This window comes from Podarcis erhardii (genome assembly GCF_964252035.2).
Source record: "Podarcis erhardii genome assembly, chromosome: 8".
NCBI lineage: Eukaryota > Metazoa > Chordata > Lepidosauria > Squamata > Lacertidae > Podarcis > Podarcis erhardii.
In genome coordinates this window covers 20216302-20242571 of record NC_138499.1, presented here as the reverse complement: position 1 = coordinate 20242571, position 26270 = coordinate 20216302, and the positions used below count along the sequence as shown (strand labels likewise).

Here is a 26270-nt window from a genome sequence, read left to right as displayed (position 1 = left end):
CTGCATGGATTTTATTAGCCAAAAAATGAAAAACACAAGAACTACCAATGGTAGAAGAATAGCAGATGAAGATGATGGAGTTTATGGAGCTGGCTGATCTCACCGGGAGAATCCGCAACTAGAAAGAAGAGGAACATCAAGAAGACTGGAAGAAATTTAAAGACCATTTGAATAAATATTGTAATATTAAAGATATGTAACCACTTGAAAGAAACAATTAGGCCTAGGATTAAAATGGAATTAAATTTATAAATTAGAAAATGTACGATAAGGAAAGCTATGTAATATGATTAGGACTTTGAGACACTGATATTGGAAACTGCTACATATAATTACTAAGAAATTCGGATGGAAGAGATTTGAGGAAGTCAAATACTATGTTTATGAAGATGGATGGTACTTAATTTTAATTAATTAAGTGGTAATATGTTGTATGTATCTTTTTTCTTTTTTCTCTTTTTCTTTTCTTTTTTGTTTGTCTTTATTATTGTTAATCTTTTCTTTCTTTACTATGTTTATCTACTGAAAATAATAAATATTATTTAAAAAAAGAAAAAGAAAGGCACAAACTGCAGTCCTCAGGGGACTTGGGGTGGGGAGCCACATGCTTTAAATGTATGATGTGGATGTCTCCTACATCCCAATCTCCTACACCCCCATTTTGATTGTGTGGTACTGCTAATGCCAAGGTTTCAGGTTCATTCCCTGTATGGGACCACTGCATATTCCTCCATTGCAGGGAGTTGGACTCGATGATCCTCAGGGTCTCTTCCAACTCTATGATTGTTTAAAGCTGCAATTCTATGCATACATCCTGTGAGTAAATGACAACGTGGAACTTATTCCACAGTAGCTGTGTACAGTATTAGAATGTAAGTATTTGTGTGGGGTGTGTGTGGGGGAGCAGGGTTTCAGATAAGTCACTATGGCAAATGTCAGAGCAAGAATGGGAGACCAGTAGTCCTCTGGATGTTGTTGGAATATTTAACTTCCATCATCTCTGACTATTGGCCATGCTGGGAGGCACCAAAATTTAGAATTAGTTGGCTCTGCCTGTCAGAGGGATCCCTGCCTTTTGCCCACCAGTTCCCAGGCACTACTGGTTGGAGTTCAATAACATCTGGAGCATCTCAGATTCCTCACATCTGATTTATGCTATAAGTAGGACTTGCTGATCAGAAGGTTGGCGGTTCGAATCCCCGTGATGGGGTGAGCTCCCGTTGCTTGCTCCCTGCTCCTGCCAACCTAGCAGTTTGAAAGCACGTCAACGTGCAAGTAGATAAATAGGTACTGCTCCGGCGGGAAGGTAAACGGTGTTTCTGTACGCTGCTCTGGTTCACCAGAAGCAGCTTAGTCATGCTGGTCACATGATCCAGAAAAACTGTCTGCGGACAAACACTGGCTCCCTTGGCCAGTAAAGCGAGAAGAGCGCTGCAACCCCAGAGTTGGGCAAGACTGGACCTAATGGTCAGGGGTCGCTTTACCTTTAACTTATGACTTTCCTCAAAAGGGTAAATGAGATTGAGAGAAGCTGAGTCCCCCATCTCTGCGATGGACTAAATCATGTCTCAAATTGGCTACTGTGGACACAACTGTAAAGGCTCCTCATCTCTTGCTATTTTTTTAAAACTCTTTAAAATATAAAACAAAACAGTACAACAACTTTCATTTTGCTAACACTTTATTTTTTTTAAAGCAAGCATAAGAACTATTACCAAATAACCGAAACATTGTTTTATGTAGATAAATTCGCCATTTTATTCTAATGAATGGTCTAAATGGTAAGAGTCAGTATAACCTGAGTGTTTTTGCTTTTAATAAGCCTTTGGGTTAGGGTAATTGTTGTCATATGCTCAGAAACCTGGAAAGGGAAATTTAATAGGGGAGAACATGAAACAATTGTTAGCCTCGTATTCAACATAGCATTTATTATCAAGGCTGACGAAACATTAGACACACATTTTAAACAGTGTAGTGTTCTCTAGAAGTTGTTGGATTACAACTCCCATCTGTCCCAGCAAACATTGCCAATGGTAATAAAATGATGGGTGTTGTAGCCTAACAATATCTGGACAGTACAACATTGGCTACCCCTGCCTTATGCTGTTTTGTTTTTTAAATAAATCAAAACCAAAACTCATCACCACCACTGCTCCTGGTGCTTGTTCTGTCCCGGCCTTTTAGCCTCAGCACATCCATGACACTTCGAGCATAGACGTCGCGCAAATTAACATTGACGGTGCAATCGCTGGACATGTTCTTTGTGAGCTTCTTTAAGGCTTCACGCTGTCGGAGAGCAGCTTCCTTTATCTTCAGTGTGAAGTAACAGGCAGAAAAGCGGTCATTGATGATGGCTATCGGCAAAGCCAGAATGAGAATTCCCGACAATATACACACGAACGCCACTATCTTGCCGATGGTTGTGTCCGGCCTAATGTCTCCGTAGCCAACTGTAGTCATGGATGTCGTAGCCCACCACCAAGCGCAGGGCACACTTGTGAAGGTTGTGCCATGGACACCTTGCTCGACAAAGAATTCCATGGTGGAGAAGATGGAGATGCCCACAGAGAGGAAAAGCAGGAGCATGCCGACCTCTTCGTAGCACTGGGCAATGGTCATGCCCAGGGACCGCAAACCTGCAACACAATAGAGGATTTCAGTTCAGGTCACAGCCTCCATCAGTGGTGGCTGGTCCCCCTTCTCAGGGGCTGGACTGAGGAGGAATGGTGGGGACCACCACCCCTTCTCCTGAACCTTCCCAAGAACAGGAGGACTGTATAGATTTAGAACAGTGGTTTGCAGAAGGGCATGGTTCAGAGACTGCAGAGGGGAGAAGCTGGGAAATATTGGAAGATGAACAGCAGGAAGCAGCAGCACCAGGGGAGAGACCACTGACAGACTCAGTGTCTTTGGAAAGCATTCCTGACCTCCCCTCTCCCAGGACCAGGCGGGCACTGAGGGTAGTAGAATAGAAAGCTCAGAGGCAGAAAGCTCACATTAGGTGTGACATACAATAGAACAGATGGAGGGGGTGGGACTTTACTCGGAGCAATGGCATTATCCTAGTTAGAATGCATTCCTTCAGCTCTCTCTGTGCATAGTGAATAAATTACTTGGTAAGAAACATTTTTTGTTTATTTGCTTCTTGGCTGCCACCGTGGGAGGGATCAGATTCCCTGAAGCCTGATGTCCCTGGGACTTGTAGGGTGGATGGCTGGGATGCCAACGGCAGGTGGAACCTGCATCAATGACAGGTAAGCCCCATAATTCTAGTTTTGTCCCCATTCTCCTCCCTGCTGCAAGGGCAATAGTAAGACAAGCTAAACAGGACCAGTAATGGAGTGGGATAGAGAGGCCTTGAGCAAAGCTGTGGTCGTGTGAACTCCTGCCTTCTGAGCAGTAGAAGTTGAACTAAAGCCCACTTGGACACTTTCCACGTCCAGCTTGGCAGGAAGAACAGTCATAGAATCCTAGAATCCTAGAGTCATAGAATCATAGAGTTGGAAGAGACCACAAGGGCCATCGAGTCCAACCCCCTGCCAAGCAGGAAACACCATCAGAGCACTCCTGACATATGGTTGTCAAGCCTCTGCTTAAAGACCTCCAAAAAAGGAGACTCCACCACACTCCTTGGCAGCAAATTCCACTGTCGAACAGCTCTTACTGTCAGGAAGTTCTTCCTAATGTTTAGGTGGAATCTTTTTTTGTCCCTGGTACAAATATTTCCCTAGGTTTGAGGTGGCTCAGAGGCCAAATGTCTCTAGCTCTCCCTAGGGCACAAGCCTCCTTTCCTGGCTAGACCCTCAGTGTCCCTGCTTTGCATGCTTTTCCGTGGCTAGAATGTATACTTGACTTCTGATCAAGCCACTTGCTTGTCTGGATGGAGGACAGAGAGGTGTGCATGTAGGAACTAGCCTACTGTACAAAGGTAACATCTGCATTTATTGATCCACCCACTTTTGCCTCTGTTCCCACCCACCACTGGCATGTGGTCCTCAGGAGAGGATGTAGCCCTTGGGTTGAAAAAGTGCTCTCATCTCACCCAGTATTTATTAGGGGAGGAGGCCCAATATCGCAAAAGAGGAAGGAAAATGCTTTTGGAGGGGTTGGACATGGGGTCTGAATGAATGGAACAATTCTTCCAACAAAGTCAGCCCTGCTATTCTCCTTTAACAGTTAAAACCAAAACAAAACATATTTAGTATCCTTATGTAGCTGGGAATCGACCAGCACTCAGTAGAGTAGAACAATTTCTTCCCATGCCTTGGATGCAGTACTTCTGTGTAACCCATATTAGCATTTGCCCTTTTAAAGCAGCACCACGCTGTTGGCTCATATTTAGTTTGTTGACTCAGGATCCATCTGAGTTCTGCTGAAGTCCCTAAGTAAGTGATACTGCTTACCCAGTCATCTCTCCAAATTTTGTACTTGAGAATCATTTCCTGCATGCAAGAGCTGACATTCATCTACTGTACCTCAATACTAAATGTAAATGAAATAATGAATTTTAGAGGTGGATGACTGCCAACTGTATGAGCTCAGGACTATAGCTCTATTATCACCAGCCCTGGCCCCTCCTCCCCAAAAAAACCCTTTCATATCAACTAGCCTCACATCAAAACAAGATTCTGTTCGATTGAGGTACTCCACACAGCTGCAATTTATGAGCCTCAACCCTCATATTTTTAGGCTGAAGTCCTATACAGACATCTGGGAGTTAGTCTCATTGAACTTGATGGGGTTCCTTCCAAGCACAAACAGGCTTGCAATGCATTTATGTCTCTTGTGAATGCCATTTTAATGGCACATCTCAGTTGTTTAAAATAAAAACTGACTGTTTTCCATCTCAAGCCTTCTCCAAGTTTCTTCAAAGATGGAACAATTCAAGAGCTGGTGATCCATCAGTCTATGTATGGGAGATATGATATAAAATCAATATGCCGTAGTGTCAAGATGTGTCAAGTTAGCACTTTCTATAACTTATGCTAGTCTGATGGAGTAGCAAGTATAACTTGCCTGCAGGAGTGGTATCATGTTTTAACACAATACATGGACTATTTAACACCAGGATGCATTGTGAGTAGAAGTCCTCACCATAAGAGCTCATTGCCATTTTGCCCCGGCTTGGATACCAGCAAGTTTCTTCTGCCCTTACTCAATCTCAATATTCCTCATTGTCTCTTTAAATAAATTCTCACCTCACCTCCTATGATGAGTAAAAATTGATTCCAAGGGACCAGCAAGGAAAGAGGACTCTTTTATCTTTCACGGCACCCGTGACTAACATAGATCACATATGTTATATGGACATAAAAGTTTCTTTCCTCTCTCTTTCTTCCTGCAATATGTTACAAACTGGAATGATTCTGAAAATAAAAGAAATTACAGATGCTGGAAGCCCATTGCTTTGTTAACAGTTCAATGATGCTCAGTTTATTTACAGCTCGTCAATGGGAACCTATTGTAAGGAGGTTGTCTCCTGGAAGCTGGCATCTTTTCTGAATTAGATACCCAGAGGTTGGCTGCAATGCTGGAAGTTTGAGAGAGAAAGAAATATGTGTTTGAGTGTTTCAGTATCTTTAACAGTTTTACATTGTTTTCTGAGCCTCCTGGAACTTATGAAGCAGCTATATACATTCAGCAAATAAAACAGGTAAAGTAAGTGAAAGGTGAGAGGTTTTTATGGAAGCCCAAATCAGATGAAAATGGGGGCACTGTTTGGGGGGTTGCCCTATCTTCTGCCATGTATATATTACAAAATGAAGCCTTCACTGCTCTGCCAACTAAAGGAAACCGATCTGGGATTTATCTGCATTTGAGGAAGTGGGGAACATGTTGCAACAACAGATTCACCTGAGGCAACATTTGAGCCCATCAGCTGCAAACACAGCCTTGCTGCTATGACTTTCCAATCTGATCTGTTCAAGAATAAAAGAAGCAAATAGAGTATTATAAATTCAGAATAGCTGTGTTCATATAGGCAACCCCTTCTAGGCAAATGTTTGCAGATATGAATCCAGTTTTATTTTGAATAGTAATGCAATGCTGATAGCAGGGCATCTCTGACCCTTGCCAGTTTACTCACGGTTGACAATGAAACGGGCAGGCAACCAAATTAGCTTATATAGCACTAATAGGGGGGTGATGAAAAGGTTAGGAGAAGTGATTAGAGGGAGTTTCTAGCATGACGGTCCAATTAACCTGTGTTGGGGTAATAACATTATTTCTGGACTGTACCACTTCAGGATGCTAACATGATTGGATACTCTTCCACCCCACTGCCCAAACAAGTCAAATTCCCTGAACAGAGAAAACTAGATGCAGTGAAGGTTTTAGGCTAGTCTTCTTCCTAACATGTTAGTTTTCCTGCATGTAGGGATTTTTCTTCTGTTGTTGTTGTACGAAGGAGAATTCAGTCATGTAATTCCTGCCGCCCCCTACAACTATTGGCGCAGTTCAGAAACAGGTTTGTTCCTTGTAAGAACTAGGCCTCAGACCAGGGGTGAGGAACCAGTTGCCCTTCAAATGTTGCTGGGTTACAACTCCCATCATGCCTGGCAGAGGCTGATGGGAGTCCATCGACAGCTAGAAGGGTCACAGACTTCCCACCCTGGTAACCTAAAAATCATTTGCCTATTCAGCTTCTCAGAACTGTAGGACCTCAGGGCAGATTTACATAGTTTTCTAGAGGGAGATGTCATCCTGAGGTGAACTGGTCCCCTCGGCTTAATCCTCCCACAATTGTGGGATACAGAAAAGATTCAGTTTCCTTTGGAAAGTGTGGCTTGCTAAGAAGGCACTAGAGCAGGAGACTCTTAATCTGAGAGCTATGGGTCAAGCCCCATGCTGGGTGAAAAATTCCTGCATTGCAGCAGGTTGGAGTAGATGGTCCTCATGGTCTCTTCCAACTCTTATGATGGAAGTTCCTAGGAAAGGTACCACAGCTCTGTGGTGGAGCTTCTGTTTTGCATGCAAAAGATCCTTGGTTCAATGCCCAGCATCCCTTCTTAGAAGGATCAAATGGCAGGAAAGACCTCTGCTTTTGATCCTGGAGTGGCACTGCTGGGCAAAGTAGACTATACTTTCAGACAAGGGACTGTGTCCATCAGATGACAGAGAAAGCACTGTTGAAATTAGGCATTGTGGTGACAGAGTAAGTCGATAAACTGAAAGGAATGGAATTATACCCTTTCTCTGGCCACATTCGCACCATATATTTAAAGCACTATGATACTACCAGTGCTTTATTCTCTAACTGGGAGGTACTCAAGGGTACGCAGTACCGGCACATTTCCCTCCCCCAAATGTTAAAAGTATGGCACTTACTGTAACAACTTCATGGTGAGTACCGACACACACACCCTAAACACACAAAAAGCACTGGATGCCACTTTTAAACAGTTGTGGCTTCCCCAAAGACTTCTGGGAGCTATAGTTTGTCAAGGGTGCTGAGAGTTGTTAGGAGACCCCTGTTCCCCTTTCCAGAGCTCCAAATTTCCAGAGTTCCCCATGAAGAGTGATGGACTGTTAAACCTATCTGGGATATGTACAGTCACCTGCTTGCCTTGGAAATGATTCTGGGGAAGGGTCTGTCTGGAGTTTGGTGGCTACAAAGTTTAGCTTGCAACATGGGACCAGTCTCCTGTTGTGGGCCTCTGCTCATATGGAAGTCAGCTTCTTATCCGAGTTTCTTAAAGTCCCCCCCCCCTTAGGCAGAACCACAAAAGAATCAATTTCCCCAAGAGTTTCCTACACCATGTAGATTTACCTGTTGAATGGCGGCCCAACTTCAGCATGCGCAGACCCCTCAGCAGCCTTAACACCTGAACAATACGTCCCATGTTTTCCAGCTCCTGGGAGCTGTGTCTGCCACGCAAGCTCTCCACTACCAGAGTGATATAGAACGGCAAAATGGCCAGTAGGTCTATGATGTTTGCTACATTCCGTATGAAGTAGAATTTCTTCTGTGCGCACAGGAAACGCAGGACAAACTCTCCTGTGAACCAGGCAATACACACGTACTCCATGATGTCAAGGAGGTGTGGTGGCAGCCAGCTCAGTTCCACAGAGATGAGGGCCATGTTGGCAATAGAGATGATGACAAAGGCCATGGAGATGGTGCCAAAAGTCCTGGCAGCGACAGAAGACCCAGGTTTTTCCAATACCTCCCAAAGCTTCTGCCTGAATCTGGGGCAGAGGCTCCCGGAGAAGTCCTCTTCCTCTTCCTGGGCATCAAGTGCTTCAGCTTCTTTCTTGATATCCAAGGCTTCGCTTAGTTCCTTCCTCCTGAAGTACCTGTGCAGGGCAGCGAAACACAAAATGTGAAACTATAGTACATCTGAAACGAATGCAAACACACGTGGCAGCATGTGCAACACCACAACCAACTTCAATTACAAATGCAAAAAGACAGCGGCCACTGACTTCAAGGTGTGCTCTTGTGAACCTCAGAGCTGTAAAGCCGGATGATCAACAAAAGGGACAAACCTAAAATGAACCTCAACTCCTCCGTGCTACACATCAAGTCTGCCTTAAAAACAGGGGTGGCTAACCAGTGGCCCTCCAGGTGTCTTGGACTACAGCTCCCATCAGCTCCAACCAGTATGGCTAATTGCCAAAGCTGATGGGAGTTGTAGCTCATCAACATCCAGAGAGTCACAAGCTAGCCGTCCCTGCTTTAGATCAGAGGAACCTGTTTCAAGGTTACATTAGCCAGGCTCAGCCCAGTATACCTGAATGAGTGTCTCCAACCCCATTGTTCAGCTCCGGGGGCCTTTTGGTGGTTCCCTCACTGTGAGAAGTGAGGTTACAGGGAACCAGGCAGAGGGCCTTCTCAGTAGTGGCACCCACCCTGTGGAACACCCTCCCACCAGATGTCAAGGAAATAAACAACTATCTGACTTTTAGAAGACATCTGGAGGCAGCCCTGTTTAGGGAAGTTTCTAATGACTGATGTTTTAATGTATTTTTAATCTTTTGTTGGAAGCCACCCAGAGTGGCTGGGGTATAAATAATAAGGTATTATTATTACTGTATTATTATTATTATTATTAGTAGTAGTAGTAGTAGTAGTATACCCAGTGATTTTTTTCCCTAGAAAAAACTGTTGGAGTTGCCCCCCCCAGCACTTTCCTCCCTCCCTCACCTTTCCACCCCCCACCCCCGGTGAGCCCTTCTGCAGTGGGCCCATCCACAACCCCAACTTCCACCCCCTTTCCAAGTACACAAGCAACTGGGTTACTTCAATACCAAACTCAACCACTGCCATAATTTTCTGTCTAGCTGCTGCCTTGCCTAGGTGGCAAGAATCCACATCAGTGGCACCCAGGCCACCACCTCATCTTAATTCCCTTCATCTGTGCTTACCTCACCTCTCCCCAACTGCAGAATTAATCTACAATGCTCTACTGAAGCCTTCCCCAGCCCTACTGGATTTGGGCCCATGGCCCCATTGATTACCCACCTGTCTCTGCAGCAAGAGTCAATGCTGAGCTCATCTAGCCCCCAGTACTGGATCTCCTGCAGGAAGGAAAGTGCACACAGCTGATCCATCACATGCAGCCGGCCCGTCTGGTAGTAATTATGGATGTAACTAAATGTCTGAGAGCTCCGATCAAAGAAATATTCATTCTCCACCAAATTGGCATCATCGCAGAGTTCCAGGAGGCTGGAGGCAACATCCCGGGCAGCTGATACCACTACAGCCAGCTTGCCCAGGCGGGTGTCCGGGTAGCAGCACAGCTTTTTCTGGGACAGCACAAAGCGGGCCCCTCCCACATTGACTGTGATGCAGTCCAAGGACGGGGCCACCGGCCGCAGCAAGGTTCCTGGCTCCTCCTCGCTGCAGAAGACACTGGACTCCACAGATCCAAAGGACGTGCTCTCACCCAGCTCCTCTCCAGATGCTCCTGAAGAAAGGGACAGGCAGCAAGGAGGGGACTTCATTCTTCAGCTGCCAGAGGCAGCCTTCTCTCTCCTAGAGAAAATGACACATGAAAGTCAAAGAGCCCATGCTGGGGCAAAGCAACAGAATGAACAATTATGCGTTGTTGTTTGCAGTTTCCTCAATTCCTGATGTAGCACTTTGTCTGCAAGATCTGCAGTAGCTGTCAATCTGCTACTGGGTCAAGATTTTGGTGCTAACATACAAGGCCCTATGCAGCTCAGATGCAGTCTGCCTGAGAGATTGTGTCCTCCCTAAAAGAGGGCATGTCTTGCAGTGAGACCTGGAGGCTGACCTCCTGGTTGTGGGTGGGTCTATTGGATAGCCACAACACCCAATTGGTAGGTCCCTCATTGCTGGGTGTAATCTGGCCAATGGTGCGCAGTCTAAATGGATCAAGGGGCCCATGCATGTATCCCAGAGCTGCCTCTTTCAGCTCGTGCATCAGAACACCTGCCCACCTCTCCCTAATTTTAGGGCATTTTGCGATTGACCTTGCTATGCCGTCGTGTGTTGTCTGTTGTTGGGACAGGGGCACGGCAGAAATTTTCCCCACTTGGCTGATTGGCTGTGGCCATTTGGGTTTCATCTGCCACATAGCAATTCGTCACAAGGTTGCGGATAGGCCCTGGTTCATGTGATAGGGGTGGGAGAACGGTCTCGCCATCCCTATGTGAAGGGCATTCCGTTAAAGGAATCCAGGGACTCAACTTGGTTTGGTCAACCCCCAAAAGGGGCTTGTGCCCATGCCTGAGTCCAGGGGAGCACCCCCAGTAACACAGAGCAGGGCCTTCTCTGTGTCTGCCCCTGTTTTGTGGAACTGCATCCTTGTTGAGATACAACAAACATCCACTATTTGTAATTTCTGGAAACTGTGGAAGACATTTTTGTTTCAACAAGTCTTTCTGGCTGGATGCTGTGGTTTTTTAGATTAGATTAGATAAATTTATTGTCATTGTCCGTATATACACAGTATACACAACAACGAAAATCAAACACCCAAGACCGGATTCACATACACATTTGCACGTATCTCCAACACTCTCATCCTATTCAGACATAATCTATTAAAACATACATAATCCAGAATATAACACAACCTATTAGAAGCATAGCATAACCTAAAAGCTATCTCATTCCTTACTACTCACTGCTTGCTATTTCTTACAACTGGCCCTGAGATCATTATTTAGTGCAATCAGAGCTCTTTTTAAATTTCTCTCACCCTTTGATGCTTTTTTTAATTGGGTTGCATCCAGTGCTGCAACAGAAGAACCCATTCCTCACTGCACAGTACAGATTTCAGGATCAGAAGAAATAAAGGGCTTTTTTTGTTAAGGTGAGGGTGTGTGTGTTAGTGCTAGCCACTATGGCTGCAGAAATAAGTAAACAAAGTCTAGGAGGATATCAAGTTGCTCAGGTTTGTATCTTCTATGTCCTTTCCTGTAGTAAATAGAACCAACTGACCATTAACCATAAGGTTTGAGATCCAAATATTTGAAATATATAAATATTGCTCTGTCTTCATAATATAATCCCTCTGGGTATAGAATGTGGAGGGTTGGTTTTTTTTGCAGCAGTTACAGGTTACTTAAAGTCGGTATGGAACCATAAGGTACTAGATATGAAAGTAACTTTTTAATGACTAAATGTCCAACACTGCAGGGCAGGTTAAGCAGGGATGCAGTTTCATGGGAGCTAAGTCCAGCACTCTTCCCACTACTAATAGCAGTGGCTGCCTATGAGCAACCAAGCCAGTTTTAAGGTTCTGCTACTTACATACAAAGTCCTAAATTAATCTGGACTAGGTTACCTGAAAAACCATTTTTCTCCCCACTGCCTGGTAAGGGCACTACAATCAGTGAATGGAACCTGGTTAGATTTCTCACAGCCTGATGATTATTGGGCTTTTTCACTGGCTGCACCAGTGTTGGGGAATGCCCTCACTGCTGAAATACGAGAGGCTCCGTCAATATTGGCATTCCGCCAGCCCCTGAAGACACACCTGTTTAAGAACACAATCCCCTAAACTGAACTTCTGATTTTATTGTTTTAACTGTTTTACCAGTTGTGCTAGCTCCTATATTGTACATCCTAATTAAGTCCCAATGGAATTGTTACTGTGTATTTTAATTAGGTAATGCTTTTACACTTGATTTTATAGTTGTAAACTGCTTGGAAGCCTTTTGGGTGGATAAGCAGTATATAAACAAATAAAGATCAGTGACTCCCATTGCCCATTCACCATATTAGCTGGGGCTGATGGGAGCTGGAGTTCTGCAACATTTGGAGGACCAGAGATTTCCCATTCTGGTCCTTCTACACTACCTGGTTCTCAGCTTGTACAGCATGCTAGAGCCTAGGAAAACAAGGTACCTTACCAGGTGGCTGCTTGCATAACAAAAAATGATGACTGTCCTTCTTGTTATTATTCTGAACCCAAAGCAACTTCTGGGAAATGCTTCACTAAAAGCACAAGTGCAGAGAAGTTGCATGCCATGACATTTAGGGATGACCACTCACGAGATCTCTTGAAACTGCTTAGCAATCCCTTGCAGTTAAAAAGAAGACAGCTCATTATCACTGGTTCTATTGGCCGGCAATCAAAACAATAGCTAATGTACACATTAGGTTTCCTCACTGGAATTTTGTTTAATATGAGGCAGTTTCCTTTTCAACATCTAGGCTGCAATCCTCTGCACACTTATCTAGGAATAAGCCCTATTAAACACAACGGGACTTGCTTCTTCCATGGATTTTTCAATTAACCTTGGCAAGGAACAGGAGCTGCAATTTACATCCGTGGCACTTTAAAAATTAAAACAAATGCGCCAATTAGTCCTTCACATTCTTTACCCATTCTGTAGATTACACACTGTTCTCTCTTTTTTGAGTGTGTGTGGGGGGGGTGTTGGTCGGTATGTCCATCGCTTAGTGCAACTTTAGATAGGTAAAGGTAAAGGTACCCCTGACCATTAGGTCCAGTCGCAGACGACTCTGGGATTGTGGCGCTCATCTTGCTCTATAGGCTGAGGGAGCCAGCGTTTGCGTGGACAGGCGGAGTCCCCAGATCCCGAGTGGTCCCCCCCGTCATGTGGAATGACGACTCTAGACAACGTGCTATGGGATTAAATTGGCCACAACTTTATTAAATTTCAAATGTGGGTAGACCTTGGCTCAGGCATTGGGCGTTCTCCCTCCCTAGTCCCCAGCCGGGGACCTAGGGAGCATCAGGGTTATCCAGTGTGTGTGTGGGGGGGGGATGGGCCGGCTCTGGAGAACATATGTTCAAGCAGAGATAGCCGCCCCCGTTATGCCGCCGCAGGGGAGAGCAATGACGACCTTTCGGCGTACGGCCAAAGCCTCCCTTCAAAAACCCCTTTAACGGGGAACCCTGGTATCGCCGCCGCAAAGAGGAAGATGGACTAAAGGATTCCGCCCAAGGCCTGATACCGCCAAAGTTGTGACGTTTTGCTACGGGAAAGGCGAAACCTGCCAATGCAGGGAAATTCCTTTCTGGCCCTTTAACAGCGACCTTATCGTAGCAGCGCCCGCATACCTGTGGAGACAGGTTAACCTGCAAAACCTATGAAGAAAAGTTAACCTGCAAAAGAAGACATTAACTGAGGGTGGGTAGGGTGGGAGAAGCTCTGGAGCCAAGTGAGGATTACCAATTAAGATCCACCCTCTATTGTGTGGGCAGGTAATCCCTCCCCTTACCTGGCCTGGTTTCCCTGGCAACGCTTCCCCCAGGTGGGATTGGACAACTCACTGGGGTAGGCGGGGACCTCCAGGTATCCCACCTGAGGGAAGGCAAAGCCTATGCTGATGGGGCCACTCCAGATCCAGGGCTGCGCGCATCCACGCAAAAGGCGCCCCCCGTTTTAAGTGGGGAGCGGTCATTGTCCGCAGACAGCTTCCAGGTCATGTGGCCAGCATGACTAAGCCGCTTCTGGCAAGCCAGAACAGCGCATGGAAATGCCTTTTACCTTCCTGCTGGAGTGGTACCTATTTATCTACTTGCACTTGACGTGCTTTCGAACTGCTAGGTGGGCAGGAGCTGGGACCGAAAAACGGGAGCTCACCCCGTCGTGGGGATTCAAACCGCCGACCTTCTGATCGGCAAGCCCAAAAGGCTCAGTGGTTTGGACCACAGCACCACCTGCGTCCCGTGCAACTTTAGATACTTCATGATTATTAGTGCAACAATTAAAAACTACTTAATAATAAACTGCAGCATCAAATACTATGCAGCAGCAATAATAATAACTAGTGCAGCATTAAATAAATGTGCATTTATATGCTAATAAAATGTGCATTTTAATCAGCATATCCCTTCATCAGTTTATATCACCAGCCTACCAATTCTGTTTTGTTTCTCTAAGAATCTTAAAAATAAGCAACTGGCAAGAACACAGGAAGCTGCCTTACACTGAATCTGACCTTTTGTCCATCTAGCTTCGCATTATCTATGCCAAGTAGCAGCAGCTCTCCAGGGTTTCAGACAAGGGACACTTCAAACCCTATCTTGAGATGCCAGGGATTGAACCTCAGAACGTTTGCATGCAAGGCAGATGCTTCACCAGTGAGCTAGAGCCCTTCCCCTACCTGTGCACAGAATACTAGAGTTTTATTATTAATAATAATTACTATTATTATACACAGCTGTGAAGCAATTCACAATATCTTAATTTAATTATTATTGCATGCATTTATACCCCACCTTTCCTCCAAGGAGTTCAAGGTGCTATACACAGATTACACTGCTTCCCCCATTTTATCCTTACAACAACAACCCTGTAAGGTAGGTTAGCCTGAGAGTGTGGGACTGGCACAAGGTCAGAGCATGGATCTCCTTAGTCCAAGTCCAATACTCTACCCAGACACCAGGTCAATAATCATCCACCAAGACCCCTGTGATAGCTCAGTCAGTAGAGCATGAGACTCTTAATCTCAGGGTTGTGGGTTTGAGCCCCACATTGGGCAAAAATTCCTGCACTAGTCGGCTTTGTGGTCCCTTCCAACTCTACAGTTCTGTGATTCAGCCCCACACTCCTCTGCACGTTTACTTGGAAGCAAGTTCCACTGATTTTAACGAGACTTACTCTGTCTTTGCAAGCACACACAAGATGTCAACACCAAATGGCATTGGATCCATCATCTCGAAACCAAGTGTTAACGCTGAAAACCAGCAAATTATTATTATTTTTTAAACAAAAACCCAGAGTATGTAGGACGTTAAAGATAGATGAGCCTGCAGTCCCATGCACACTAACCTGCAGGTAAGCCTCATTCAGCACAACGACGCTTACTTCCGAGTAAGCATGTATAAGGTTGCGCCCTCGAAGACCCCGCCGAATCCCGGCGAAATAAACCCAAGAAGCCCGACACACAGAAGCAACTCTGATGGATTGACAGGAGCTCACCTATTCCAGCCAGGCATCGCCTTCAAGGTGCAAGAGCCACGCCCCCTTACCTGCCTCCACTCGTGCTGCTCCGGGCACATCGCAGGGCTCCAGCTCTCCGCGCCTTCCCCGGCTGGCGCTCGCCTTTAAGGGCGGAAGGCTCGCCAGCTCCGCGCTTCTCTGCGCACAAGCGCGCTCTGCCGCCGGCGCCTGCAGCTCGCCAACTTCTGGGCAGCGCTTCTTGGTTAGGCGCGTGAGCAGGCGCACGAGCAAATCAGAGCGCAGCTCCGAGGCGACAGCAAGAGAAGGGTGGGGTTCACCACCCGGGACATCTTTTAAAGACCCTGGAGCGGGAGCCACGTGCTTAGGAAGGAAAAGGGTCTCGCCAGAGCTGAAGAATCCGCAGCCGGCTGCGCGCCCTGCAGAAAAGTTTGTTCCCTGAGTACTCGGTAGTTTGGCAGCTCCTTCGCTTGCACGCTAACTTGGATCCAGACTTGGTCATGCATGGAGCAGAGACTATTGCGTTTAAATCCCACATCTCCTCCAAGGAGGTGTACATAGTTCATTTCCTCTGCATTTTGTCCTCACAAAAACCTTGTGCGCTGGGTTATGGTGAGAGACTGTGAACAGCCCAAGGTCATCCAGTGAGCTTGAAACCAATGGGAGCCGGGCTTCCTCGTGCACAGAGCTGGCACCAATGAAATCAGTGGGATCCAGACTTAGGTTGCTTTCAGACAACATTTATTAGGTATTCATCCTGATTTGTTTGCACAAGGTTTGCTGGGAACTTGACTGTTTATTGAGGTTTTATTCTGATTGGGTTGGGAGATTATAGGATCCCACAGTTGCTGCCCTACACACTGCTTTCATCACTATCTCTGTCACAAAAGTTTGTGTGTTTTTTTGGGGGGGGGGCAGAGGAGGGAGAGTGGGTTTGCAGTAAAATAGCACCAAATCCCACTTTAATTGTGCAGCCTCAAATTGCTTATGGACAGTTGAAGGCCACCTTCAAAGTAGAGGCAGCCTGAAAGTGTCCTTAGTCAAGCTTGGTGCTGGCCCATTGAAATGACATTCTTACATCTCCAAATCCAACCCGAGGAGTCCAGTGGAACTTATCTTCTCAAGGACGAATGCCCAGGATGGCAGCCTTGCAGCTTATGAATGATGAATGTTTTCATGGAAGTGAATCTCGCCAAGTTCATTATGAACTTTATGATTGCGATCTGGCAGCAGTTAAAGCTTCCTGCTGTGCTAGTCTAATACCCAAGGATGACAGTCTATGAGAAAGCAACCCTCTGCACAAAAAACTGGTGTAAAGCAAACTGGTGTAAGTTAATCTGGTGTAAAGTTACATCAGATCAAAATTCCATTCAGCAGTGGGGCTGCTGCTCTGCCTAAGACCGGCAGAGGGACGGTAAGCAGTGGGTTGCCCAGTGGGTTGCCAGGTCACCTGTCTGTGCTGGAAGGCCATTGGACCCTGTACCTGCCTTGCCCCTTTTTGGATTGGGCAGAGCCAGGGCTGGAGACTTAATTACAGGGGAATCAGCTGACTGATGTGGAGCTCTGCTGCATCCTAAACTGCTCATCCTGGCAGATCTGCCATAGGATTGGCCCCTCAATTATTATAGCACAGAGAGAAAGTTCAGCCCTACTTTAATAGACCTTTAATGTTCCTTTCTTCCTCTTGTTTCTTGCCCCTTTTTCTTGCCACTAGCACCCTAAAATACAAAACACAAGAGAAATAGTATCTTGATTGCTTGTCAATGACTGCTTCTCATTTAAGACCAATAAATTATCATTAAACATGTGCTATTACTTTTCAGAAGGACAACCCTGTGAGTCTGTTGCAGCAAAAACAACAGCAGCATTAAAAAAGGTAACAAATAACATGGAGCTTTCATGGACTAGATCAGTGGTTTTCATCCAGTTTGCTGTGGCACCCTGGGGTGCCTTGAATGATGTTCAGGGGTGCCGTGGGCAACACTGGCCTCTGTCCTTCTTTCCTTCCCTCTCTCCTCTGATGCCCTCTCATGTCTCTGCCTCCCAAAGGCTTGCACAGCTGTTTGTTGCAGCAGCCCTGGCTATAAGCTCCACAAGTGAATGACTTATTTATTTGGTCCCCGGGACTCTCTTTAAGCCACACCCCTTCCCAGCCACACTGCACACCAGCATAGCTGTCAACTTTCAGATTTGAAAATAAGGGATCAGCAGCCTCACCTGTCCCCGGGACAGTCTACGGGATATCTAGCAATCCGGGATAGCAGCGGGAAGCAGCGGGAAACGGCGCTGGAATAAGGGAATTTCCCGCAAAAAAATGGGAAGGTTGACAGCTATGCTCACCAAGCCTGCTTTGCACCCTGCTTGGGTACTTTGGCCTGACTGGAATGTGTTCCTGAACTCTGATCGTGTCTCTTTGCTTACCTGGATGGAAGACGGAGATGTATAGTTGTTGGCATCTGTCTGTCTATCTTAGGAAATAATGGAATGTGCCTCTGAGGGTACAGTCAGACCTCTGTGTCAGCAGCACTGGAGTGATCTCCCTGTAGTGCAAGCCCAGACAGTGTGCATGGAGGTCCTGGGCTGCCCAGAAGACAAGACCCTCCTCTCAGTCTTCCTGATGTGGTCCAATGAAAGCAGAGCAATACATTTGGCACCAGCTTGGCTGCAGGAATTGCCAGAAGGAGGCGTACAAGACACCATCCAACTGTCTTAGGGACTCCACTCCAGATTTGTGTAGGGTTCACTCCTTAGCCTTTGGTTCTCCCAAAGATATTCCGCAAGGTAAAATTAACATTTTTCTTTCTTTCTTTGCTTGCTTTTGCCTCTGGCGGAAGAGGTCACTCAAAGTTTGTCTAGTAGGGAATGTGTCTCAGGCTGAAAAAATTTCTCTTCCCCAGGACTAGTGTCAAAGTAGACTCAAACCATGCAGCTCTCTCTGGTGTGGTAATGACTAACAGACCTGTACACAGTGGCGGAGGAACCCTCTCTGGCATCCGGGGCGGTGCAGCCTGTATAGACTGTGCATGTGTGGCAACCGTATGGGATGACGCACATGCACAGTCCGTACAGGATGCCACACATGCAGTTTGTACGGACAGCCACACCTGGGGCGACCGCCCCCTCCGCCCCTTCCTCCGCCCCTGCCTGTACACCCTGTTTTTTTAAAGTTTTAAGATTCAGCATCATTCATAACTGAGGCTGCAGCTATTTACGTATGTAGCCAGGAGTAAGTCCCATTAAACTTGGCGGGGCTTATTTCTGAAAAGACACATGCAGGATTTATCTGGCGCAAATATGACAGAACAATTCAAATTTGGATAAACTGTCTTTGAAATTTATGGCTGGATGCAAATTTGAGCTAGGTTGCTTCGCTGGAAATTCTGTCCCCATTTCAGCTCTGCTCCCTGGTGTTCCCAGGGATCAGACACGAGAAGGTGCTTCCCTTCCGATCTCTGGAGATAAAAAGAGCATCAGCTGCTACAATGCTTTACAACTCTCTGGGAGACCCAGAAACATCTGCTCTGCCTTTCTGATTATTCACAGAGGATATAAGCAGATGGTTCATTCATCCCCAAAGCAGAGGACTAAACAAATTCATACCTTAAGTCAGTCAGCAGGAAGCACCATTGACTGATCTTTTTTCCAGACAGCTGGAGTCTGTGCCTGTGGGGTTTTTTTGGGGGTGGGGTGGGGTGGAATAGACTATATGCCTGAGCTGCCTTCTCATTCCTGGATCCAGCATGGATTCAATTCCTGGCTAGCTTCCTGCTGAGGTAATGGCCCAAGTATGGGTCATTAAGGTAACAAAGTAAGTGGCTCTGTGCCAGAAACCAAATGGGTTGGGCCCCTTTCCTCAGCTATCTGTTAGTTAGAAAAGCAAAAGTCAGAGCTGAGGTGTTTGAGCTAGAAGTTAGAAGCTGCAGGCTGGGCAGCTGAGAGACAAAGCCAAGCCTGTTTTTTGGAGGGATCCAAGGCTGTGGCTATGGGAGAAGCAAGGCCCTCTTGGGGTGTTAATGCTGTGAACTCCTCCACCGTAGGCTCATGTTGTATATATGTGTAAATAAACCATGTATCATAAAGTCATGGCAGTCTCTGCTGTCGCTTGTTCCAAGGAAATTGAACCCTGGATGAGAGCCTGGAACCCCAGGAATCTTACACTGCTCAGAGATTGGGTGGTGCATAACAATAATTTAACCATTCAGGGTAGACATGTATACATGTGCACTCTTAACTATGTGGGATGTGACACATAGCAGTCAAGTAAAACATTCCTAGAGTGGACATGAAAGGGAATGTTTGCTCCAGTCAGTGGAAAACTTCCTGTTTCTTCCTGAGCTGGGACAAACTTCCTCTGCATGTGACTAGAGGTGGGTGTGACTTACCTGCCCAGGTACTAGAAGGGGCAAGGCAGGTGCCACCCTCTCTCTTTTCCATCCTGTTTCAACGAGTGAGCAGCAGTGACTGCCTGTCTGCAGTCACTGGGACTAACTCCCATATGGGGTAGTTCCATGTGTATACACTTTGTAACCTAAGTGTGCCTTCAGGGATCCATCTGTGAACTGAATGTGTGAGTAAACTTCTTTTATAATACTTTACACAAGATTGTGTCATGCCTATTCTTTTTAAGGGGGAGAAAAGGGGATTACCAGGAATCCTATATTGAGAAGCTTAAACAAGCTTGCAACAAGCTAACCACTGTGTGTTTAAAAGGGGAATGCACTCTGCTAAGTAAAGGGACTTGCTAACACAAGTTAGGAAGGATACTATTAAACAATATATCCTCTCCTGCCTCCCTGAACATTCTCACAAACTAAACCCCATAGAGTTGAGTGGGACTTACTCTCCTTGGAAAGTGTGCATCGTGTGCATTGTCCAAAACAAAGTGTGATTTTTTTCCACAAGAAGGCCCCACCTGCAATTTACATTTAAAGCAGTATAATAACACTTTTAAGAGTCACAGTTTCACCCAAAGAATCATAGAAACTGTAAGGATTGTTAAGGATGCCAGTTGTTAGGAGACTTCTAGCCTCTTTGCAGTGCTACACTTTCCAGTGTTCCCTGGAAAGAATTTGTTGAGAATTGAATAATCGGTATTATGTGGCACCTGTAACACTGGCAGTTCTGCAGATTGAAGTGGTCCAGTGGGCATACTTGGGGCCAGGCAATCTCATGGCTAAACTGGTCCCAAATTATTAAGGGCTTTATATACTAATAGTGACACCTTGAACTTGGCCCAGTCACAAATCAGCAGCCCGTGCAAGTTCCCAAGAAAGGTTTTTTTATGCTTCCAAGGCCTCACCCCTGCCAGCAGTCATGCTGCAGCATTCTGCACTAGCTTCAGCTTCTGGATCAAGCACAGTGGAGAAAGAGCAGGATCATGCACAGTTGGCCACACTCCAGTGGCCATGCATGCCATGTAACTGAAAGCATGCTATGCAGATATTTTTGGGATCCATGCGTTCTGCACTAACATTGCAGAAGTCCTTTGATCAAATCACCTTTCAATCAGCTGAAAGGCTCCTGTCCCTCTGTTTGCTTGCTTCCACTCTGTCTCTGTGACTTTGTTAAGATATTGTTCCATAGCCATTCATAAACGGAACCAAAGAAAAGTCCCGCCCATTTCCATACCTCCCCACATTTTAATAATTCTTGTCAATTATGTATTGGCTGATGATGAACGCATCCTAGACGTTGTGCTGCAATTGCAAAGTCAATATCAATTTTACATGCATGACTTGAGAGTGACTAGGGCAAGGGAGTTTTACACAGAACAGTGGTTACAGAACAGTTCACTTACAGTTCGGTTCTCCATAGTGATCTCGGCCATTTCTTCAGCATATGGTGTTGTATCCTACACACTTCAACATTTAATAGGGTGCTGAACTACGATGCACAACTTATATAGCACTTGGGTGTGTGAGGCATATGGTGAGTGCTCATGTTAATGCAAAAGTGAAGTGTAAAAATAGTACAATTAGCTAGATATTTCAGTTGGAAGTTGTATGCATATGGAAGCCTGCAAATCATTAAGAGACACATCTTGGATGTCACAATTAAGGCTCACTGATGACAACAAAGCAACTCATTAGTAAATTTGCATAATTGCATTCTTTATGGTTAATTTGGGATACTCAAACATCTTCTCAGATAATCTTTGCTGTACTGGCAAACAGGCAGATTCCCATTACTGACATTGTGGATGGCACTTTCAAAAGTTAACTGATAGGAGATGTGATAACTGTCTTCAAGTAGACTGATAGGAGATGTGATAACTGTCTTCAAATATCTAAAGGGCTGTCACACAGAAGATGGAGCAGGGACCTCAGTCCCTGGGAGTTGACTCCTATGCTAAGAGACATAGTTACTTTTTTTGCAGAGGGGGGAATCTTACATCCCCGGAGTCTTCCAGGCCACTTGTCTCAATGTTCCCCTTTCATTTAAATAACCCACTAAATTTCTGGCCCTTTTACCTAATGAAAGGCAGAGAGAAATGTGGAGTCTGAATACTATGCAACTGTTCATAAAGAAATAAAACTGTTTCTCCTTTTCAGTTCTGGCCCAAGGATGCAAAAACAGCGAGATGACTGACAAGCACTTGGCAACACACACTTAATCTTTGTGTCTCTGTGCTCTCCATTTCCTTTGCTCTGTACTTTCTCTAAATGAGATTCTAATTACCTTTGGGGAAGAAGGTAAAGCCTATTGCTGTGCTTTACTAGGGATGTTCCTCATTCATTCATCCATCCATCCATGCACCCACCCACCCACCCACCCATTCATTCATTCATTCACTCACAATGTTATGCTACCACTGAAATGATCCAACAAGGTGCATGGTCATCTGATTAATTCAAATGGGTCTCAATGATTTGTGTATTCCACTCATGTAAGGACAAAAAAAATAAATAAAAATAAAAATCAATAGCCTATGGAAAATATATTTAGAAAACCATATACAGTAATACCTCCATGAACGTCCGCCCTGTCGAACATCCATTTCGGTGAATGTCTGTGGCAAACCCAGAAGTACCAGAATGGGTTACTTCGGGGTTTGCCACTTGTGCATGCACAGAAGCACTAAATTGCACTTTGCAAAAGAGCATCCCTTTTGTTGATCCTGGACTCAAAACAAGGTACCACTGTACTGTCGGACCTTGGTTCTCGAACAGAATGCAGAATGCATTCCCGTTCTAAAACCAAGACATTGCTTCTGATTGGCTGCAGGAGTGTCCTGCAGCCAATCGGAAACCGCGTAAGCTGCGCTGGACATTTGGCTTCCAAAAATCATTCAAAACCCGGAACACTCACTTCCAGGTTTTGATCATTCAAGAGCCAATTTGTTCAGGAGCCAAGGCATTTGAGATCCAAGGTACAACTGTATATTGTACAGATTTAGAAACTATTTGTGCATTGGTTTCATTGTCCAGGAAGAAAATGTGTCAAACAGAAACCAGAAGTGACAGTTCTGATGTAACACTGCCATCTGCTGTTCTTTTTCCAAAATGCTTTCCTACTGTTTATTTAAAACGGTGCTGTACGAGACTTTGGATCATTTCACACACATCAGGCAGAGGTAAGCTTGGGCTTCTTAGTGGAAAGTGTGGCTATTTTGTGGTTCTCATGGTGACAATAATAATTTCAATCTCGGAAGAGGCCTGCTGGACTTGGATCAAAGTTCCACCTAGCCTAAGGTCCCCGTTTCCTGGGGATAGTCCCCGGATTTACAAATCGGTCCCCATAGAGAATCCATTGAAGTTGAAAAGTGTCCCGGGATTCGTTGAAAAAAATCTGCTAACCTTAACCTAGCCTAGAATTCTGTTTTATTCCCATCAGCCCCAGCTGGTGCTTAGGGATGATAGAAGTTGTAATCCTACAATATTTGGAGGAACATAGGTTCTCTGCTTCTGGTGTTCACCCGCCCCCCAAACACACACATTGCATTGATTATGACAAAGCATTCACATAGCCTTTGAAGAAGACTAAGAGGTTGCATACTTCCATCAAACAAAGACCATAGATCCAAGGCTTTTTTGTCCAACATTAATCCCAATCCAAGTTTCAAAGGATATTGTTATAGGATTTGGGAGTTGGCTTGGATGAAATCTTTGGGCCCCCTCCTCTAAGCCTATGATTCTGCATTTGTAAAATGGGAGTTTGTAGTAGAAGGAACTGCTGAAATGGTCAGCTTAATCTCTTTGTTAAGTTAATGGCCCTAGCTGAGCTTGTGAAGGAACCTTTATATATGTCTAAAGAGTTGGCCAAGAAACATTGTCATTGCTATGGAAACAACTTGCTAGGCCTCCACCTGCCCCACCTGGCTGGACACCACATCATCCTAGGAGTGGGTCAACAACAGAACAGGGGCTAATCTGGGAAATGGATGGAGTATGCATGCACGTTCAACTGCCTAACGTCATCAGCATCACTCAGAAGATTGCAGCTGCAGAGATTAGAAAAGTCATTTTGTTGTCTAGAGAGCTCACTTCCAGGTTCGCATGGAGAAGCCATTTTCAATGGAGCCCAGTGATGGAAGTGTGCAGCTGTATTGACCAAGTGTTGAAAATTAGTGCCCCTAACAATTTTGCATCCGGGGCAACTGCCTTTGTGCGCCCCCCCCATGGTATGCCACTACCTGTGCTCACCTACTGCAGTCCTCCACCCCATATTCCATACTGTTTTGGAGGGTTTCCCAACCTTTTGGGTATGTTTTGATCTATGGGCTACTATTAAAATGAGGCTGCATTTTAAATTGTATTTTTAACCTGTATTTTAAATTCCCCCCCCCATTATGTTTTTATTGTAATTTTACTGGTGTTAGCTGCCCTGAGCCCGGCTCTGGCCAGGGAGGGCGGGGTATAAATTTATTTATTTATTTATTTATTTATTTATTTATTTATTTATTTATTTTAATTTGGCAGTCCTGTAGATTTGGGTGAGGGGGAGGAAGAGAACAGAAATGAGCAAAAATTAGGTACCCTGCCTAGTGTGGGAAGGTTTACTTTAGCAGAGTTAAACAGTCCTCTTTTATAAGTTTACGCAGCGATCAGCTTGTTGCTGACTTGTCTGAGTTCTACTAATAAAGATACCTTCCTGGTTAAAAATCCCTTTGAATCCCTCTTAAAGAATACACACACGAATCTGATTCATGTTAATTTTACTCTCAGATTCATTCAGGTTTACAGAACTGTACCTGAAGGCAGGCTTAGGTTACATAACAAGCAAATAAACTATACCAGAGGGAAGTTGGTCTTGAGGTGACTGCAACTGAGCAGTTATCTTTCAAAACTACCAGCAACCGACAAACTGGTTGTCACAGCAACTGGTTAGAACATGGAAGCCGTTAGTCCTCTGTCCTCTGTCGGAAAGGTGACTGCACCTTTACATCTTACACTTAGTTCATATGCACCATTATACAGTGGTACCTCAGGTTACATACACTTCAAGTTACATACACTTCAGGTTACAGACTCCACTAACCCAGAAATAGTGCTTCAAGTTAAGAACTTTGCTTCAGGATGAGAACAGAAATCGTGCTCCAGTGGCGCGGCGGCAGCAGGAGGCCCCATTAGCTAAAGTGGTGCTTCAGGTTAAGAACAGTTTCAGGTTAAGAACGGACCTCCAGAACAAATTAAGTACGTAACCCGAGGTACCACTGTACTTCAAAATAAATTTGGCATAAGGCAGATTAGTGAGCATTTCTTTCTAAGCCATCTTGAAATGGTAAGCTTTTACACAACCCTCCTTTCAACATTTAATTCCCACATTAATAAAAAAAACTATTATCATCTAAGCTATCAAATATATAGTTTAATGTGTTAGATGTGTCTGACTAAAGTGCATTCAATATTCAGTCAATTAACTGTATTTGATTGACCAAATAGTTCTGTTGGAAATATGGTAAGATGGCACAGATGCTTGGTACAAATTTATTTCCCAATCCAGTTGGCATGTATTTAATTTTGCACACAGCCCCTACAGAGAGTTAAAATATGCTGTTACTGGAAAAGTATAATAGTCTTTCTACATGAATTTTACTTCCATCTTTGTGAACCCAGCTGCTTTTTTTTCTTTTTGTAAATAAATAAATAAATAAACAAACAAACGCAGCTATAATTAAAGAGCAGTGGAATGTAATTACAGTAATCAGACTCACAAAAATCTTTCATGCTGCCACTAATTCCTTTACACACACACACACACACACACACACACAGAGAGAGAGAGAGAGAGAGAGAGAGAGAGAGAGAGAGAGATGGATTTAGGTTTGATGAGGCCCTAAGCTACTGAAGGTAATGGGGCCCTTTATATGTCCAGCTGTCCTTTGTCAACAACAAACTGTCACTGTTTTTTGTGTGTTGAATATATGCTATATGGTAATTTATGGACCTAATAGGTATCTAAAGCCATTTGCACATAACAAATCGGAGCCTACACAACACAAAACACTGTTGCTGTATGTAGGTTTTATTTTATTTGTTTTTTTATCTTATATTTTGGAAATGTACATCCAGGGTTTTTTTCCTTTAAATTTTTTTGGGGCCCCCAAGAGAGCGGGACCCTTACCTATAACTTGTTTAGCTTATATGCAAATCCGGCACTGCACACACACGAGAGAGAGAGACAGAGTAATAAGTAGTCTATAAACTGTAGAGACAAGTAACAGAGTTGTAGCCAACTGTAGCCTCACTGAAATTATTAAACTAAAGTTAGACATGGCTATGGGACAAAATAATTCGTTCCGTGAGTCGCTTTGTCTTGAAATTTTTTTGTCTTGTGGAGCGCGGATTCCCCGGGTATTAACGATTTTACAAAAAAGGAAGCAAACTCGCAAGACGTTTTTGTCTTGCAAAGCAAGCCCATAGGGAGATTCATCTTGCGAAGCACCTCGAAAATGGAAAACCCTTTCATCTAGCGAGTTTTTC

General features: G+C 44.8%; 1 protein-coding gene across 4 annotated transcripts; it reads right to left on the bottom strand.

Annotated features, from left to right (window-relative positions):
* Window positions 1-1696: 1696 nt before the first annotated feature.
* Window positions 1697-15578, bottom strand: KCNV1 (potassium voltage-gated channel modifier subfamily V member 1). 4 transcript variants are annotated; one of them, XM_081874402.1, is made up of 4 exons: window positions 15370-15578; window positions 9464-9976; window positions 7769-8295; window positions 1697-2636 (listed from the first exon to the last, which is right to left on the bottom strand). In XM_081874402.1, the coding sequence occupies exons 2-4, from the start codon at window positions 9943-9945 to the stop codon at window positions 2125-2127; spliced, it is 1521 nt and encodes a 506-aa protein (XP_081730528.1). In that variant the 5' UTR covers window positions 9946-9976; window positions 15370-15578; the 3' UTR covers window positions 1697-2124. The 4 variants fall into 4 exon arrangements, with proteins under 4 accessions (XP_081730528.1, XP_081730527.1, XP_081730529.1 ...); XM_081874401.1 differs by having other exon boundaries at window positions 15420-15578; XM_081874403.1 differs by having other exon boundaries at window positions 15424-15578.
* Between the last annotated feature and the right edge of the window lie 10692 nt (window positions 15579-26270).

Excerpts from the sequence above, each read along its gene's own strand:
- KCNV1 (XM_081874402.1), bottom strand. The coding sequence starts at position 9,945 with ATGAAGTCCCCTCCTTGCTGCCTGTCCCTTTCTTCAGGAGCATCTGGA. Across the intron at positions 8,296-9,463 it reads GACTCTTGCTGCAGAGACAG|GTACTTCAGGAGGAAGGAAC; the intron begins GTGGGTAATCAA and ends TGCCCTGCACAG. Across the intron at positions 2,637-7,768 it reads GTTGGGCCGCCATTCAACAG|GTTTGCGGTCCCTGGGCATG; the intron begins GTAAATCTACAT and ends ATTGTGTTGCAG.